We start from the raw sequence: 16908 nt of genomic DNA, 5'->3' as shown, positions 1-16908 counted from the left end.
TACATACACATGCATGCACACACATACACATCTACAGCAAGCAAACAAAGTCCAAGGCCCTAATTGTATTTCAGCTGAGTCATCCTTGAGACTGCCAGGACAGCCATTTTTCTTGATGTCCCTCCCAAGGTGACTCCCCTATTTTTCACCCATTTCCACTCATCTCCTCTCACCCTCCTGTCTGCGAGTCTGTCGTCCCTCCATCACTTCATCATCTGTTTCCTTGCAATCTCCACTGTCTGCCTTCCTCACAGCCCCCCAGCTCCTCCTCCTCCTTTCTTTCATTGTCTCAAGTCACTGAAAGGTCTAAATATACCACGATGGAAAATCAAGGGGAGCTCCTGACAGCCACGGCACCCGCAGCTGCAGAGCCATACATATATGCACACTAGATATCTTTCACTCCTCAGGGACAGGTTTCACTTTTTTCTGACATTTTCCTCTGCATCGATCCTGCCATTTTCCATCTCTACATCTGTCTCACTCTCCTGCTGTCTCTCTATCCATCTCTTCAAGGACAAGGTCGCCACATGGCAAGAGCCTTCTCCCGTCCTGTCAATGTCATTTCCATGGCAAGTCTTAAACCTTTCACACTAATAAAATCTGGCTGTGATGAATTTGTCCATGACCGTGCTTGGAAAGCAGATTGTGTTCCTCTGTGAGAACTTAACAACAGCATAAATTACATTGTTCTACAGATGGAACTATGAAATTCATGCTGGATTGTTAGTGGCAGATGAATTGTCACTACCAATTTGAAGGTCTTATTCTATCCTGTTTTTAACTGGTTGGCAAAAATAGATTTATTTTCAGGTGAGCTGGAGAATGCAGGTAGCAGGTACTAGTGGTTTTTGGCCTGTGCATTGGTGATATCTCTTCAGCAGAAACATCACACACATGCTCTTCGGAAAGCACTCTTTTTCTTTAGATTTCATCCCTTAAGGGAAGGGTCAGATAACAAGGAGAAACAAGAGAAACATTGGACATGGGATCCTCATAAAATCACATCTGAATTCTGCTGACTCTGCTCCTTCGTCCTCATTTATAAAACATGAAGCTGGTGGAGGGAGGGGGATGTGATGCATGTTATTTCTATCCTATGTACCCTTGAGCGTGTGGCACGTGGTGCAAAACTCACAGTGATTGTGGGCCCGTGGTATTGCATTTTAAGATATTTATGTAACTGCAATTGGCTTCATTTTTGAAAGTGACATTTCAGGACCCCAAACAAGCAGGACGCAATTGCTAGAGGTCACATTAAGGGCTTAGGTGTCACGTGGTCCCCATGGGTTTCACAACATGCATGTTCACAGAACTGCTGATAAAGAGCAATTACTGTGTGCTGATCCATCTCTTCTCCAACACTGAACATCTCAAGGGAAAGGCGTACACACAATTCTCCTTTAAGGTATGCAGAGTAAACTCACTCACCCTGAGTTTGAGTAATCAATAGGTGCTGTACGTGCTCTTCAGAGCCGGTGCGTTCTTCAGAGCAGACATCCCTTCAGATCAGCAGAGACAGCTGGCTTTGTGTTTGTGTGGATGCTGTATCATCGCAGCTCGAGGCACATCCCGACGTGGATACACCGTAAAGTTGATGTTTATGCTGCTGCAGCTGTATGTTGGTGGTCTGTGTAATATGTCATGCTTGGCCTGCGAGCACATCTGCACATGTGGAAATGAATTACCCTTTAGCAGTGAACAGAAGCAGCAACTGAGGGGTGGGATTTCTATTTTTAGAGTAGCATCAGACCTTGTGTGTGTGTGTGTGTGTGTGTGTGTGTGTGTGTGTGTGTGTGTGTGTGTGTGTGTGTGTGTGTGTGTGTGTGTGTAGTAAGAGAGAGAGTCTATCAATGGCCCAGCAGTTAGAGTTGAGTCCCAGGGGGGCTGGCGTGGATCTGCAAACTCACACTGCAGCAGTGAAGCTACAGAGAGCATCAGCAGAACACACTGAACACCCACACACCCAGTTCACACGGACTTTAGCCACAGAGATATGAATGTGTGTTTGCATTTCTAAAGCCCTCAAAAATGAATAATTTATCAGAGATGTTTATACAGATCCATAAAGGTAGACAACTGCAAATGGGTCTGAAACTATTAATGTCTCAATCATTGAATGCATAAACTCCACTTTTTTCCCAGGGGTTCACACAAAGCTGTAAGAAGGTCCTGCTCGAAAGATATAACATATGCTATAAAATTAATATTTCTGTTTATTATTTCACCAGAATGCACATCATGAACCCAGTGCATCTAAATACAACTCCTCCACAAGATGCTACACTGATCACAGAGTGAATACATGTATTCCTGCGCAGCCCGTAGTTTTCTGAAGAAGACACAGCCCAGGCTATCTCTTTAAAAGAGTGTGTCCTGGTGCTGACTAGTGAGTTTTCCCTCCCTCCTATAAAAGCCCGGCGCTCTCCCCTCCTACTGCAGTCACTTCTCCTCCGGCCCGGCCAACATGAGTTTCACCGTAGAGCACCACTTCATGGGCCCGGGCTCGTACCGCAAGGCTCGGCCCGCCTCGGTGTCCTCCAGCGGCTTTCACTCCCAGCGCCGCCGCCACACCTACAGCCAGCCATCCTCCATCGACAGCCTGGAGACGTTCAACGGCGACATGACGCGGAGGAGCGAGAAAGAGATCCTGCAGGCTCTCAACGACCGGTTCGCCGGTTACATCGACAAGGTGCGGAACTTGGAGATGCACAACCGCAACCTGGAGGCTGAGGCGGCGGCGCTGCGGCAGAGCCAGGCCGGACGCGCGTCTGTTGGGGAGCACTACGAGCGGGAGCTGTGTGACCTGAGGGGTCTCCTGCAGCAGCTGACCGGGGAGAAGGCCCGCGCGGCTCTGGAGCACGAGCACCTGGAGGAAGACATCCAGCACCTGCGGGTCCGGCTGGAGGATGAGGCGCGCAACCGGGAGGAGTTGGAGGCTGGCGTTCGCACCATGAAGAAGTACGTGGAGGAGTGCCGGCTGGCGCGCCTGGAGCTGGACAAGAAGATGTGCGCCCTGGAGGAGGAGGCCGCTTTTCTGAAGAAGAACCACGAGGAAGAAGTGGCGGAGCTCCTGGCGCAGATTCAGGGCGCGCAGGTGAGCTTCGACATGCGGGACGCGCTCAAGGCGGACGTCACCAGCGCACTGCGAGAGATCCGCTCACAGCTGGACACTCACGCATCCAAGAGCGCAACGCACGCCGAGGAGTGGTTCAAAGGTGAGCTGGAGCAAAGAGGGTGCAACGTTAGTAGAGGCTTTTGTGCTGAAACTTAACGCTTGTTCTCTGTCCTTGGTGCTGAAAAATGAAGCCGTTCTAAATCTTTATAGGACAACAAACCCTGCTGGCTGATTTGAATATGTGATAACCTGCATACCACAGACTTTTAACAAAACAGAAAACTTGCCTTAGTAAAAGCAAATAACTTATTTAGAAAATGCGTAAACATCGGGGTTGAAATATTATGCCCTACAGTCTACTTGGTGCCCTTTCCCTGTGGCTGCGTCTGCCGCAGAATGATAATTTTTATTTAAGCCCGGCACTGCAGACGTGAGATGGCACACAGAGAGGAGACTATGATTCATTTGCACTCTCACTGTGGGTAGCAGTGGGTATGTTCTTGCTGTCGCCCCATGCGCACTGTCTCTGTTTTCGTTGTGTTGACGTATCTGTGTTACCTTGAACCTCTCCAGATATAGTTGTTTTCAAGGTCACTGTGCATGGCTGGCGCACAGAACTAATACTGCTTCATTTGTGACTGGTGACTGATGTCATCTTTAGACTTAATCTTAGACTTCGAATCAGCCTGTATGATAGATGGACTAACTGAAGCGAGACAATAACTGAGACATCATCCTCCAGCACCTGTGAGAATGACACAATGCTGCTGACCTTTGTGGTGCTGTACAGATACTCTACTGGCAACTTTGAAAGCCAGAAAGAGTTTCTTGTGCACAGCAATTTAATGGCATGTCACAGGACTTAATGGTCCATACATCAGCCCCTCCTGTACATCCACATGCTGACCTGATAGAGTCAGTAAAAGGTGCAAACATAATGACCTTCTCTGCGTCCAGCTGACTGCAGCAGTGGCTCATTCATGCTTGGGAGAGGGAGGGAGCTGAGTCAGACTTCTGACTGACAGATGGACAGTGTCAAGGTTACTCACACTCCCAGTAGTGGCTGTCTGCTCTCCAAAGGCTGGACGGGTCAGATGTCTAAGGATTTTCAAAAAGGGCCAACACATACCGATTGAATCCTAAATTCAATAGATGTGTCAAAGGCCAGTCAGTGGTGTGACACAGCAAAAGCAATCTTACACTCACTGTGTATGCTTCCTCTGCATTCCCTACAGTGCGTATGGAGCGCCTGTCCGAAGCTGCTAGGTCTAACCAGAATGCAATCCGTGGATCCCAGGAGGAGATTGCAGAATACCGCCGCCAGCTCCAGAGCCGCACCATTGAGCTGGAAACTCTTCGGGGAACCAAGGAGTCACTGGAGAGGCAGCGTATAGAGAGCGAAGACAGACACCAAGATGACCTCAACTCACTACAGGTAGAACATCGGCACAGACATTCATGAGAAAACCGCATACATACACACCGTACATTTCCTCTCAGACCCTCAGCATGATATTTAACCTGCAAGGCTGTGTGTTTTCATTTTGCAGGAGACCATCAACCAGCTGGACAATGAGCTGAAAACTACCAAATGGGAGATGGCCAGCCAGCTGAAAGACTATCAGGAGCTGCTGAATGTGAAGATGGCTCTGGATATTGAGATTGCTGCTTACAGGTTAGTCAGGGCCAAGAAACACACATAGTTAAACAGTTTAATTGGTTTCCTAATGTCAAAAGCTCTAAACATTGTCACACATTCTGTCTTTGAAACAGGAAGCTGCTGGAGGGAGAGGAGAATCGCTTTGTTTCAGGTGGCGGCCCGTACTCTTATCTGGAAGGCAGAATCTCTGCCCACTTGAAAATGAAAGGAGAAGAGATCTCAGATACAGTCATCGTAGAGGAGCAGACAGATGAGACTCAGGTGACGGAGGTGACAGAAGAGGCCGATGAGGAAGAGGAAGAGGAGGAGGGAAAGAATGAAGAAGCAGGAGAGGAGGAAGAGGAAGGAGAGGAAACCAAAGAAGAGGAGGAGGGAGAAGCTGAGGAAGGCGAGAATAAGGAGGAAGAAGGAGAGGCAGAGGAAGAGAAGGAGGAAGAAAAGGGAGAGGAGGAAAAGGAGGAAGGAGAGGAGAAAGGAGATGAAGAAGAGGCAGGTGAGGAAGAAGAGAAGTCTAAATCTCCAGAAAAGGCTGCATCTCCTCCCTCAAAATCCCCTCAGCCTAAATCTCCTGTTGTCAAATCACCAGAATCTAAATCACCACAAAAATCACCAGAATCTAAATCACCAGCAGCCAAATCCCCGATGCCCAAATCACCTGAAAAGTCCCCTGCAGTCAAATCTCCTGCAGGAGACGAGTCAAAGTCACCAGTGTCAAAATCCCCACCCAGCAAATCCCCTGAGCCTAAATCTCCTCCTCCCAAGACCCCTGAACCAAAGTCTCCAGAGAAGGAGGTGGCCAAGCCTGTTGCTGTCAAAGACACCCCTAAAGAGGAGAAAAAAGAGGAGAAAAAGGAGGAGAAGCCTCAGCCTGAGAAGGAGGAAAAGAAGGAAAAAGAACAGCCAGTGAAGGAGGAGAAGAAAGAGGAGCCCAAAGAGAAAGAGGCAGCCAAACCTGATACAAAGAAAGAGAGCAAAGCAGAGGAAGCACCAAAAAAGGAAGAACCTTCAAAACCTGCGGCTCCCAGCAAACCTGCCGAGGACAAACCAGCCCCCAAATCTGAGCCCAAAGAGAGCGCTCCCCCTGCAAAGGAGGAGAAGCCCTCTGCTCCGAAACCAGAGAAGGCCGAGCCGGAGGCAAAGCCAGCCCCTAAAGCAGAGCCTGAGAAAACAGAAAGCAAGAAGGAGGAGAAGAAGCCAGAGGAGAAGAAGCCAGAGGAAAAGCCTGCACCTAAAGTAGAACCCGAGAAAACAGAAACCAAGAAAGAGGAGAAGAAGCCGGAGGAGAAAAAGGAGGCTAGTAAAGCAGAGAGTAAAGAGGCTGCAAAGATGGAGAAGGCTGAGAAGTCCTCTGGCACCGAGTCAAAAGAGAGCAAGGAGGAAAAGGCCAAGAAGTGAAATGTCAAGTTTCAGGGCTAGAAGAGGAGGAGATGCCAAAGAACTATGAAGGAGGGAGGCGAATAAAAGCTAAAAGCAGGGTAAATAGATAAAAAAGGATGTACTGAGGTCTTCAGATGGGCAATCAATGTCCAAAGCAGAGCAGGCCACAGTATGTAAGCAATAGTGATTTCTGTAGCAAATAACCCCGTGCTCCCTAAGTATGGCCATTACAAACCCCTGATGCTTCTGATGTATGATTGTAGTGAATGCAGAATGCTCTAAACTCTTTATCTGAATGTGACAACTGCCCTTAATGAATAAATAACAAGTGCATTTAAACTGAATCCCGATGATGGGTGCAGCGGCGTCCTGCTGTGCCCACACAAGCCTTCAAGGGTAGTGATGTCAAAACAACGTCAAGCTAAAGATTGTGACAGATGTTGAATACAAAACATGTATATTTAAGGAGATACAAATGTCTATATTATATTTACAGATACACCAGTCAGAAAGACTTGAATTTTTTTGCTTGTGGTGCACCTTAACGCAGCTTCTCCTGACAGGTGAAACTGCAGTGTCTCACTCGTCTAGTCTGCAACGCTAGGACAATGATGACTGTGCTATGTATAAACTGCTGAGAATATGCAATATGAAACAGTAAATAAAGAATGAAAAATCAAACGCGAGAGGCTTTGTGGAGTTTCCTTGATGATAATCTTTGCATTGTGAACTTCTACAACACATTAACCCTATTTGTCAAGCGTGAGGGAGAATCGTACGAGGTGTGAGGCCAGAAAGGTAAAACGCTGCGAGTTACTGCACTGCATTGCGGCGGAGGAGAGGGGGAGCTGTACCCACCCTCAGCAGCCACCGCACCCTTCCTCACATCCCTCGTTCATGTATTAATCAAGAGCTGTGTTGCCGGCTCGCACAGAACGGACTCAATTTCCCTCGTTTCACAGCTCTGCCTCTACCTTTATAATCCTTTTATATCGCCCACATTTATCTCAGTATTATTAATTCATAATCACTATAATTAACAGGATCAGTATCAGAAGTAGCCTTAAGGCTGAGACAGAACAGGCCCTCATTATGAAACCAGACAAATTAATAAGTAAATGCAAATCCTCCATTTTTGGCAATGACTTGCAGTAGTATTTCAGCTATTCATAGAACTCCACAATCATTCATAATAGGATTTACTAATGAGCGCAGCAGATGGTGACAAAACTCGTTCATCATGTCATGAATATTAAAAAGCAAGCACCTGTTAAATTTATGGCACTTGAAGAGGCTTTTTTTTCCACTGGTAAAATACTGACATTGCACACTTTGGCTGACATTGGAAGGATTTCTCTCCTGGCACGACTTGGGTGTTCTCTTTGCATCATATTCCTCCGTAAATCCAATCTCACCTCATCTGATGGATGGTTCTGCGTTAGCTGGATCAGCAGCTGCGCCGTAGAACACAAAAGGTGGAAGGGACAAACTACGTTTACGGATTTTAATGTAGTGGCTGTGCTGTAGGCGTTGTTTCACTTTGTAGTTTTACATTTTCACTGAAATACTTGAAGTTTACGTGACTGTAACCACCCTCAATGGCATCCAAGATAAGCTATCTAGCTGTATTTTCTTTGCACGGATATTTTTTCCCCCACAATACCTCCTCTTGAGTAATTTTTACTCTAAGCAGAATATCAAAAAACAATTCTTTATATTTTGAGGAAAGTACAAGTAGCAGTAAAACACACTGCTGCAGTATAAAGTTTACCAATGACATAAAATAATCAAATATGTGAAATGTCAGCCACCACAGTTCATTTCCCTACTAACTACATAACACATTCTTTATCTATACATCAGTGAGGAGATAAGCTACGGGTTGGGTTACATCCTGGTGGATTTGTGCTGTAATGTGCAAGAAAACAGCAGAGTGATACTTGCATGCTAGCGAATCAAAAAATGAGAACAATCCTTGATGGGCTTCTCAGTGTCCTAAATACCAACTTGTTTTGCCATTACTAAAGCCAGCATGATGAATGAGAGGTCAGAGGCTAACTGCAGACAATGTGGTAAATATCGTATATCATCATTCTCTGTGGAAATGACTCAGCTCGCTCCAGCACTGAACCACAATGGCATGATAATCAGCTAGCTCAGACGACACCTATAAATAGAGCAGCACTGGGAGAGGTGAGGATGGAGAGGAGCGTAAGGGGATAAAAACAGGAAGATTTGGAGTGAACAGCAAAGTTTGAATGCAACAGAGTCATAAAAAGATCAGATACACACTCATTCGGGAAAATAACAGCTTTCTTTTATTTTCAAACTGGTATCAAGAGTTTTAAAAAGGATGCTTTGTGTGTCAAAGAGTCACAAAGGTAAGCTTGAAAGAGTTAAGAGTTGGAACTACAGTAGAAGCATTGTATGTACAGTTTTAACGATGACTGAAGAAGCCCTGAGGATGGTTGTACTTGAACGGCTTCAGGCGATTTGGGCCCCTAAATTTAAAGAGATGAGAGACGTCAAATGTAAGATTATTCTATGCCTTTTATTAGATGTGAGTGAGAAGTTTACCATTTCTTCTTCTAACTACGTACCTGACAGTGCGCAAGCACATCTTTTCACGGGGGAACTCTCGTGGTCCTTCCACGCCGTCATCTTGTCCTTCAGTCTCCAAATAAACATCCAGGCAGACACACAGGCGTGCAATTTGGTTGGTCAGGAGCTGGTGTCCTGGACGTGGTCCCTGTAGTTCATTTTTGAACACATTGACCTCACTCTCCATGGCCTAAAGAAGTAAAAGATCTGTTACAGTATGAACAAGAAAAGCACTCAGAGAGCGCAGTACTCTGCCAAGGCTGCTGAGTCGTATCATTTCTAACTGATAAGACCTCAGTGGTGGATTTGTAGTAGGATGGCAATCATGTGATCATCAGCAGGCTGCTGAAATAGCATTCACTTGTCATAGTTTGTGACGCCATGCTGCTATCGCGCAATGATACAGAAACCTTCAACAAATTCGTGGATCCGGACTAATAAGCCGCATCACTGCCAAAAACTAAGGGGGTGGTCCTAGTGTCATTTCTGATCTCGCCTGAAATTTTCATCTAAATTCATTAGTCCATTTCTGAGTAATGTTGCACACGGACAGGCAGACTCACAGATCAACAGACTAATGTACACCGATCATCACATAACTCCACCGCGTTCCTTCGCGGAGTAAAAATCACGTGTGTAATTAGTAGCAGGATTAGGGGGTAACAACAGCAACAACAACAGAACACAAGCTTCTGTGATGAAATGACTGAAATGTTCATACTCTGAGGTTGTCATCAGTGCGTCCACTGCGCTCTCCCTTCCAGCTCAGAGAGAGGGAGAAGAGAGGGGAGATCTCTGGGTAACGAGGACTCAGCACCACTGCAGCCTGGAGGCGAGCTGAGAAAAACACAGGCAAGATGTTGATAAAAACTAATTCAGATCAAATGATCAGTAATATTCAATTCTGTTATCAGTGACTGGATTTACCTGTGCCCCTTTCAACCACTGACATAAAGTACAGGTCAGTCTCCTTTGCCAACCCAGCATCACTCACATGGCGTGTATACTGCAGATCCTTTACATAAAGAAAAATATCACAGTAAAATTAACTCTATGGGGTGTATTTCCTGATGAATACTTCTATTACATAAACATATATTTGGGTTTTCTGTACCATGTACTCCTGCTGACTGATGGTGGTCCAGCGTGCTAAACGGGAGATGATTTTGGCAGGGAAGAGGTGCTGACACTCACTGGAGACAGGGATGATGCTGTGCTCTGAGGACAGGAGCACAAACAATCATTATTTATGTCCTTTCGATTTATTTTTACAATGTTTGCAAGTGTGAACAAAAAATGTACGCACCTAAGGAGGCAAACTGTTTGTGCAAAGCCAAGCGGGACTGGACTCGTCCCCTCAGCAGCTTCATGGTGCTCTCCATGTGGCTGGCACTCAGAGAACTGCCAACACTCACAGTCTGGAAACACATGAGCAACATATAGCCAACGTTATGCAGTTGTAACACTGACAAAATGCATTCTAGTGGATTACTAATTGATTTTAACACACACCTCTGAAGAATCACTTGGAAAATGCAGTCCTCCCAGATTCTGAACCCACATATATGGGTGGCCTAGGTCCTCCACATAATCCGCAAAGGAAACAATCCTAAAAAACAAATCATGGGTTCATTTTGCTTTGGTAAATTAAGGGCATTAATACGTGGCATTTTATTCACTAAAACCACCTGGCATCCTTACCCGACTTTGTCAAACTGGTAGCGGTTAGCTGGATTGGGTGTTTCTCGTCCGTGGTCGCTGGTGTAGAGACAGCTGAGCAAAGTGTCTGATTTCAGCAGCTCCCTGGAAAAGAAGGCAGCATCAGACTTCTGTAGGGCTCTCAAGAAGACAGAGAGGGAGTTAAATGCTTTTGGCCGTTCACACACACCCTGCGCTGATGGCGGTGTTGAGATCTGTGGCGGTGGAGACCTTGGTCTTTACGGTCAAAATGTTGAGATTCATCAGGTAGTAGAAGAAAAGATGGAGGATGCTGCCGTCTGCGGAGACAAGGCGGATAACACATCTTAATCCAATACTCTCAGTGCCCCTCTCTTTTCATTAATCCTTCCAGCGATAGCCCCCCTGGGTTTACTTCACACTGCAGCGCATTAGAGAGCAATAACAGGGTGTGGCCACAACAGCAGCTAGCAGCACTGAGGAGGCACATACACCATGCTGATGGTCATCTTTCATGCTCCACTCTCTGCAGGCACAGTGAACTCGGTGACACACTGTCACTCACTCACACCTACACTACTCGCTTTTGTGTTTGCTGCACTGAACAGATTTCTGCATCTGGCAGCAGTGGAGACAACCAGGGACAGGGAAGGCAGAGGAAATAAAAGACTGGATGATGACAAAAAATGCTTACGAGATATTGTAGGTGCTGCAGACCTACAATGCTGCAAGTGTCTCTCTCTCACCACTCCTCCCTCCTTCCCTTTTAGGTAGAGTTACGCCTGCAATGCAGATCTCCCTATAATCTGTCACTACATTCCTTTTGTAGCCAGCAGAGGGAACACAAGGGTCAAGCGGTGTCATGTCACAGCAGAGTGGGTCACACTTACCTTTCTTCATACTATCTAATAGGTATCGGGTTACTACACAGCACAGCATACACATGGTCACATTACAAGAAATCCAACAGAGGAATTGTAAATATCTGAGCTTAAACACGCAGTAAACAGAAAGGGAGTGTTTCAATCTGCACAAAACCCACAGACCGATTTTGAGCAGACTTGAATTAACCCAAAAAAAACTCCAGCATTCAGAATGGGTTACCTTTACACTTCAGGTCCAAGCAAAGGGACAGAGGGTGCCTTTTCAGCATCTCCCGTCTTTTATCATCCAGCTGGCCACCCGTGGTTGGTCTTCTTCTCTTCTGTCAAAGAGGAAATAAAAAGAAATGAAATCAGGAGATGAAAAAATACAAAGTACATGCTTGACATTGTGGCTTATCAAATGCATTAGAAAAAAAATTCTATCAAATTCTAGCTATTTGTAAAAGAAACATGACAGTAATGTAGCATCTCAAAAGATACAATGAGGAAAGTCAAAATAAGGGTTTGACGCAGTGAAAGACTAAGACTGAGTGAGAGGATTTCAAACAAGCCATCATGTGATGATAAAAGGCCAGACAGAAGTTGCAACACAAAATAAAAACATTTAGAGTCAAATCAGTAATTTGGAAAATACATATTCACTACAGCACTAGAGAAACATCCTGACAACAAAAATGAGCACCGGTCTGGTGCTGACTGTGCATGTCCAAGGTGGCCTCAGGTTACAGTCACCTCGCCATTCTTGGCGAAAATTTCCCAGAACCACCCTCACTGGCACTCTGGGTGCAGGAAAACCGATCGATAGCTGCTGCTCTCCAACCCACCAGACCACAATGTGTGACAGCTAGAGCTACAGGGAGAGTTTGTGTGTCGAGTGCAGACACGGGTATATTAAGAAATAAGTGAACTCATTGACCTGTGACAGAGTATGTGTATGTCTGAGTGTGGAAGTGTGAGTGCCCTGGAGTAAAGCCAGGCCTCAGACTCACTGTTTTCTCTTGCTCCTCCTCTGCGTCTGAATCACTTTCATCATCTGGATAAAACCAGAACACATAGTTTTATGCTTCCTGTTGGGATGGCATCTTTCATAGTATTAACCCTTTAAGCTGCAGTCAATTCCAGCCATTTTCAGTACAAAAAAAACGCTAATATTCTATTTTTTTTTTAAAAATGACGAAAAATACAAGGAATATTGGACGCGCATCGCGAGGTGCATTTCCTTGAAAACGACCGATTCGGGGATTTTATACCGACTTCAAGACATGTTTTGGACAAAACAGTTTACTGGCTTGTGTTGTCTGGATGTAAAAGGTTGGATTATGGCTGTTTTTTGTGGAATCTTTTTTTCTGTGTGTAATAATGAACCCGGAAATGTGAGTCGCGCTGTGTGCGTTGAAGCCGTGTATAGAGAACGGATGGATGAATATTCGTTTTTGTCGGACAAATGAGTTTTTCTCACCCGCTGTGGTAATCGCATCTGAAAGTGGTTTATACCGGCGGATTCATGAGAATCTAAGCTTTCCATCGGCGTATAGTGTTTGTATAATCGCGTTTGCAGCCGTCGGACATTCTTGAAATTCCTATGCAAATTAGTAGGTGTACCGCCGGCGGGACACTAAAGCGCACTGAAGCGCAAAGGGTTAAGCAATACAGAGCAAAACAGAACAAAACAAAGTGTCTGTGCGCTAAATGCACAGATTATGTGTGTTAGCAAGTAGTGTTCGTACCCTGGGAGTCATCTGGAGGTTTGGACAGGGCTTTGGCCTCATCCACATCACCGCTGATTGAGACACTCAAGTTCTTGTCTGTAATCAAAACAAAAAATAACAATTATCAGAACTTACATCCCATGAACACTATTCATGTTAGTTCTGAAGTATATTATATTCTCTCTTGGTTGTTACCACAGGCTTGGCCATAGGCATTTGCTTGAACAAACAAGACATAAAGAGGTGGAGGCAGGTGGCGGGCAATCTCTGTTTGTTTCTGAGTCTGTTCAAACGGCATGGAGAGGTACTCCTGCACTGGGAGAGAGGCCTGTGAAAGAAGGAAGGGCATTCAAATGAAAGGTCAAGGTTAACTGGTCACACATCAATCTTTAATCTTCACTTAAATGATTAAATGAGAATGGGACTAAATGCTTTTCATTACATATAGAAAAATGCAACAATATAACAAATAATAAATGAACAAAGCAAAATCAATGTAAACTAAAACAAAGTGATAGGACAGTCCTATCAAAATTTAGAAAAGAAAAACAAAACGATTATAACACAGCACCATTAAAAGTTGTTCTACCTGCATAATGGCATTGAGTCCTGGCTGCAAGCTTGTCAGATGCTCTTTCTTCACTTCAATACTCTTTTGAATTGTCTCCCTTGATGCCTGGGACTCCTTATATTTCTCTGCCAACCTATATCCAACCACAGACTTTTAAAAATTGTTCTTTGCAAAATCAAGACTGAACTTTTTAAGATAACATGCTACATATTCACTATGTTGCTTGCAGGGCTTGTACCTCTTCCTCTGTTCGAGCTCCCAGTCCAGTCGGGCCAGTGTGAGTTGGTGAGGATCATTTTTTGTAAGATGAGGCCTGGAAATCTCCTGTGGAGCCTCCTGGTAAAACTCTCCCTCACTGACCAAGTCTATTTCCTCATGCTTAGACCTGTTACAGGGAAAATAAAGCAAATGCCACTTTGAAAAGATACATGTATGAACATGTTTGTTATTTTTTTGTATAGTTTTTAATTACTGTTGTTGCTTTTATTCCTTTGTAAAGTGTCCTTGAGTTCCTTGAAAGACACTTTAAATAAAATGTATTATTATTTACATCTTAACAGTTAAATTAAGAATTCAAATTTTCAAGATTTAACTTGAGTGTGCACCTTGTTGTGTAAACAACTTGTTTTGTATTTACTTATTTTTCACCAAGGCTCACATTCACTGACGGACTTCACAACAACAGATTCTTGTACAGAGTGGTGATGGTGTTAACTTTGGGTGTTTTTGATATGAAATTTTTAATGTGCAACTCCACAGCTCAAAAAAACTCTACTGTAATGTTAAACTAGGATGCAAAGTGAGTCAAATCAAATGATGTAAACTAACAAATATTTTCTACTAACTTGAACTCCAGACATTTGCTGATCTCCTTCTGAAGATGCATAACTTCGTAAAGCAGGTTCTGCAGCTGAAGGTGAAGCACATCAACTCTCTGTTTTGCCTGAGGGAAGACAAACAAAATACCAGTAAACCTGGTGTACAAACACTACCTCGGTGACCCTGCAAAAAACATAAATATATAACCTACTAGACAACATGCCAACAATCAGAACAAAGATCAATGAGCAGAATTGGCATCTAAATCAATAGTCCCTAAAAAACAACAAATTAATCAGAGGGTGTATAAGCACTCTTTGCTGACAGCTGCAGCTACTGCAGTAAGTTGTTAAAAGGACAAAACAAAGTGCTCCGTGTTCAACTTTCCTTAAGTGATCAGCACAAAAGGGAGTCGAGGCAGCATTTTTTTACACTAAATAAATGGAACAGGGTGAACTTAACTGAAGCTGGTATTTCTTTAAATATCTCATAAACAGTATTTGAGAGTAATGTGGGAATTACCTCATGTGTCTGGTCTCTGCCTCTCTTTAGTCGCATGTGAGCCAGACGATTGAGTTTTTTCAGATTCATGAAGTGGATGCAGCTCTGCATACGCCTCTGCTCGACTTCCACACACTGAGAAGAAATACAACCATTCAGGCTTCATTCTCATGGACACAGAATCACTGTTGTGATGTATTAGATTTACCAATACTACAAACTGCATGAATAAGGATTCTGCTGTGGGGGAATGTGACAAAACAGCAAAACCACCCTGATGAGTTCCGTTAGTCTTTAATGCTTTTACAATATTACTGACAAACAAATCTGTCTGTAATGACAGAGATGTCCAGATGAACTGCTTAAGTAAGTTTCGTACCCCTTCCTTGGCTCCACTGGCTTTCAGTTCCTGGATCTCACTCATGAGTGTGGCCAGACTCTCACATGATTCTTTATACTGCAAGAAGTCCTGGTCAGGGCTCCTGCCGTCCAGCTCCACCTCCTCACTATAAACACGCACATCCTGAACAACAAGAACAACACAGCATCAATATATACAGTATATCATGATTCTGTTGGTCTCAGCCTTAAACACCCTTTTTTCTGCTCTCAGTCTCAGTGCAATCGTTCTTAACTTGTGAACAAAGTGGTAATGAGTAACAAAATTACTTCTAACATCAAATATAGCAGTGAACCTGACTGAGAATTTAGCACTGATATCTCACATTTTCAACATCCCAGACAAATGCCTATGTAGCTGGTTGGTAATATAACACTTAGTGCTTAATAACAGAGAATGTACATTTAACCTAGTATTGCTCAAATGGTGCATTTGTGTTTTACTAAATGACTTTAATCCAAATCATAAAAGCAGATATTGCCATGCAAAAATGTTCCTATGTTGTTTATCTGATATTAACAGGAGATGAACAAAAAAACATAACTTGTAAAATACATTTGCAAGGCTGAAAATATACGGTTTTTGCAATGGATTATCAAAAAAGTGATGTAAATCTGATTATTTCTGGGGCTAAAAGTTATAGTTATGTTGGCTACTGCATTATAAACGACTTAATAAGTATTGGGCAGACCGAGACTTATCCCACAGTTTAACTCAGTAGTGTCTACATTTCATATACTATCACACTGACCCTTTAATTTAAGGAGATTTTACGGAAGATTTCGACGTCTCTACTGGTGCCCTATGACACTTTGCCTGTGCGGACGTTTACCCCCGACATTGGGCCTAGACTCTAGCCTTTCAGTAGATTGCTCCTTACAGATTACAGGACGCTGTTGCCCCTGTGACCCCCTCATCTGCTCCCTTCGGACGGTGCCCTAACGTTACCTGCATGTCCCCTTCTCCGCGGCCTCGCTTCATCTCTGGGGTTCCTCCATCACTGCGGAGAACCTTCGACTTTCGCTTCTTCAGAGCATCTGAGGACATTGGGATCTGGATAGAAATATGAACATTTACAAAAAAGATAAGCCACGAGAACCTTGAGCTCGTTAATACTTCCCTAATAGCATGTTGGCTAATGTTAGCATTGGAGCCTGTGTAGCTAAGGAAGGCTAGCTCACTGCTAGCTAGACAACCGTTAGCTTGTTTGCTAACAAAGACAAAGCTCCCATCGGAGATACCGAACTATCGATATACCGTATATTCGATAATATATCTATACATTTCCACATACCTTTTGGTGATAAATGCGTCTGAAAAATGTAAAACCACGAACAAATACACACACAGAAAACTAAACGCTACCGCAAGGCGCCGACTGTGTACGGAAGCCCTGTCGTGTCAAAAGCCCTCAGACTAGCTGGAGGACACAGAAGCGGCTACTTCTTCTCTTGCTTTGAAGCTAACAGCAGCTACACTGCCACCCTTGCCTAATCGTTTTGTTATAGTTAGCCCATGCCAACAGAAAAATTAAGGAAACAATGGTGAAACTGTCTATATAAAACAGCGGGAAATTCTATAAAAAAAAATC

At 44.2% G+C, this 16908-nt stretch overlaps 2 protein-coding genes across 2 annotated transcripts; one reads left to right on the top strand and one right to left on the bottom strand.

Moving 5' to 3' along the window:
- Window positions 1-2326: 2326 nt before the first annotated feature.
- Window positions 2327-6841, top strand: LOC110953678 (neurofilament heavy polypeptide). Its single transcript, XM_022197807.2, has 4 exons — window positions 2327-3218; window positions 4354-4553; window positions 4669-4793; window positions 4892-6841. Exons 1-4 carry the CDS (start codon window positions 2468-2470, stop codon window positions 6171-6173), a joined length of 2358 nt encoding a protein of 785 aa, XP_022053499.1. The 5' UTR covers window positions 2327-2467; the 3' UTR covers window positions 6174-6841.
- Window positions 6842-8450: 1609 nt separating this feature from the next.
- On the bottom strand, window positions 8451-16753 carry thoc5 (THO complex 5). The gene is made up of 20 exons (XM_022197841.2): window positions 16612-16753; window positions 16266-16370; window positions 15297-15440; window positions 14939-15052; window positions 14443-14540; window positions 13836-13982; window positions 13616-13730; window positions 13222-13354; window positions 13045-13122; window positions 12307-12350; window positions 11538-11637; window positions 10645-10753; window positions 10458-10559; window positions 10269-10365; window positions 10063-10174; window positions 9871-9974; window positions 9684-9771; window positions 9478-9593; window positions 8756-8946; window positions 8451-8656 (listed from the first exon to the last, which is right to left on the bottom strand). The coding sequence occupies exons 2-20, from the start codon at window positions 16362-16364 to the stop codon at window positions 8593-8595; spliced, it is 2055 nt and encodes a 684-aa protein (XP_022053533.1). The 5' UTR covers window positions 16365-16370; window positions 16612-16753; the 3' UTR covers window positions 8451-8592.
- Window positions 16754-16908: the final 155 nt, after the last annotated feature.

Source organism: Acanthochromis polyacanthus, chromosome 7 (assembly GCF_021347895.1).
Source record: "Acanthochromis polyacanthus isolate Apoly-LR-REF ecotype Palm Island chromosome 7, KAUST_Apoly_ChrSc, whole genome shotgun sequence".
NCBI classification, from domain to species: Eukaryota; Metazoa; Chordata; class Actinopteri; family Pomacentridae; genus Acanthochromis; species Acanthochromis polyacanthus.
This window is presented reverse-complemented; position numbering and strand designations above follow the sequence as displayed.

Coding starts and splice junctions, on each gene's coding strand:
- LOC110953678 (XM_022197807.2), top strand. CDS start 2,468: ATGAGTTTCACCGTAGAGCACCACTTCATGGGCCCGGGCTCGTACCGC. Junction 4,554..4,668: donor ATGACCTCAACTCACTACAG/GTAGAACATCGG, acceptor TTCATTTTGCAG/GAGACCATCAACCAGCTGGA. Junction 4,794..4,891: donor ATTGAGATTGCTGCTTACAG/GTTAGTCAGGGC, acceptor TCTTTGAAACAG/GAAGCTGCTGGAGGGAGAGG.
- thoc5 (XM_022197841.2), bottom strand. CDS start 16,364: ATGTCCTCAGATGCTCTGAAGAAGCGAAAGTCGAAGGTTCTCCGCAGT. Junction 13,355..13,615: donor GACTCAATGCCATTATGCAG/GTAGAACAACTT, acceptor CTTCTTTCACAG/GCCTCTCTCCCAGTGCAGGA. Junction 8,657..8,755: donor ATGTGCTTGCGCACTGTCAG/GTACGTAGTTAG, acceptor CTTTAAATTTAG/GGGCCCAAATCGCCTGAAGC.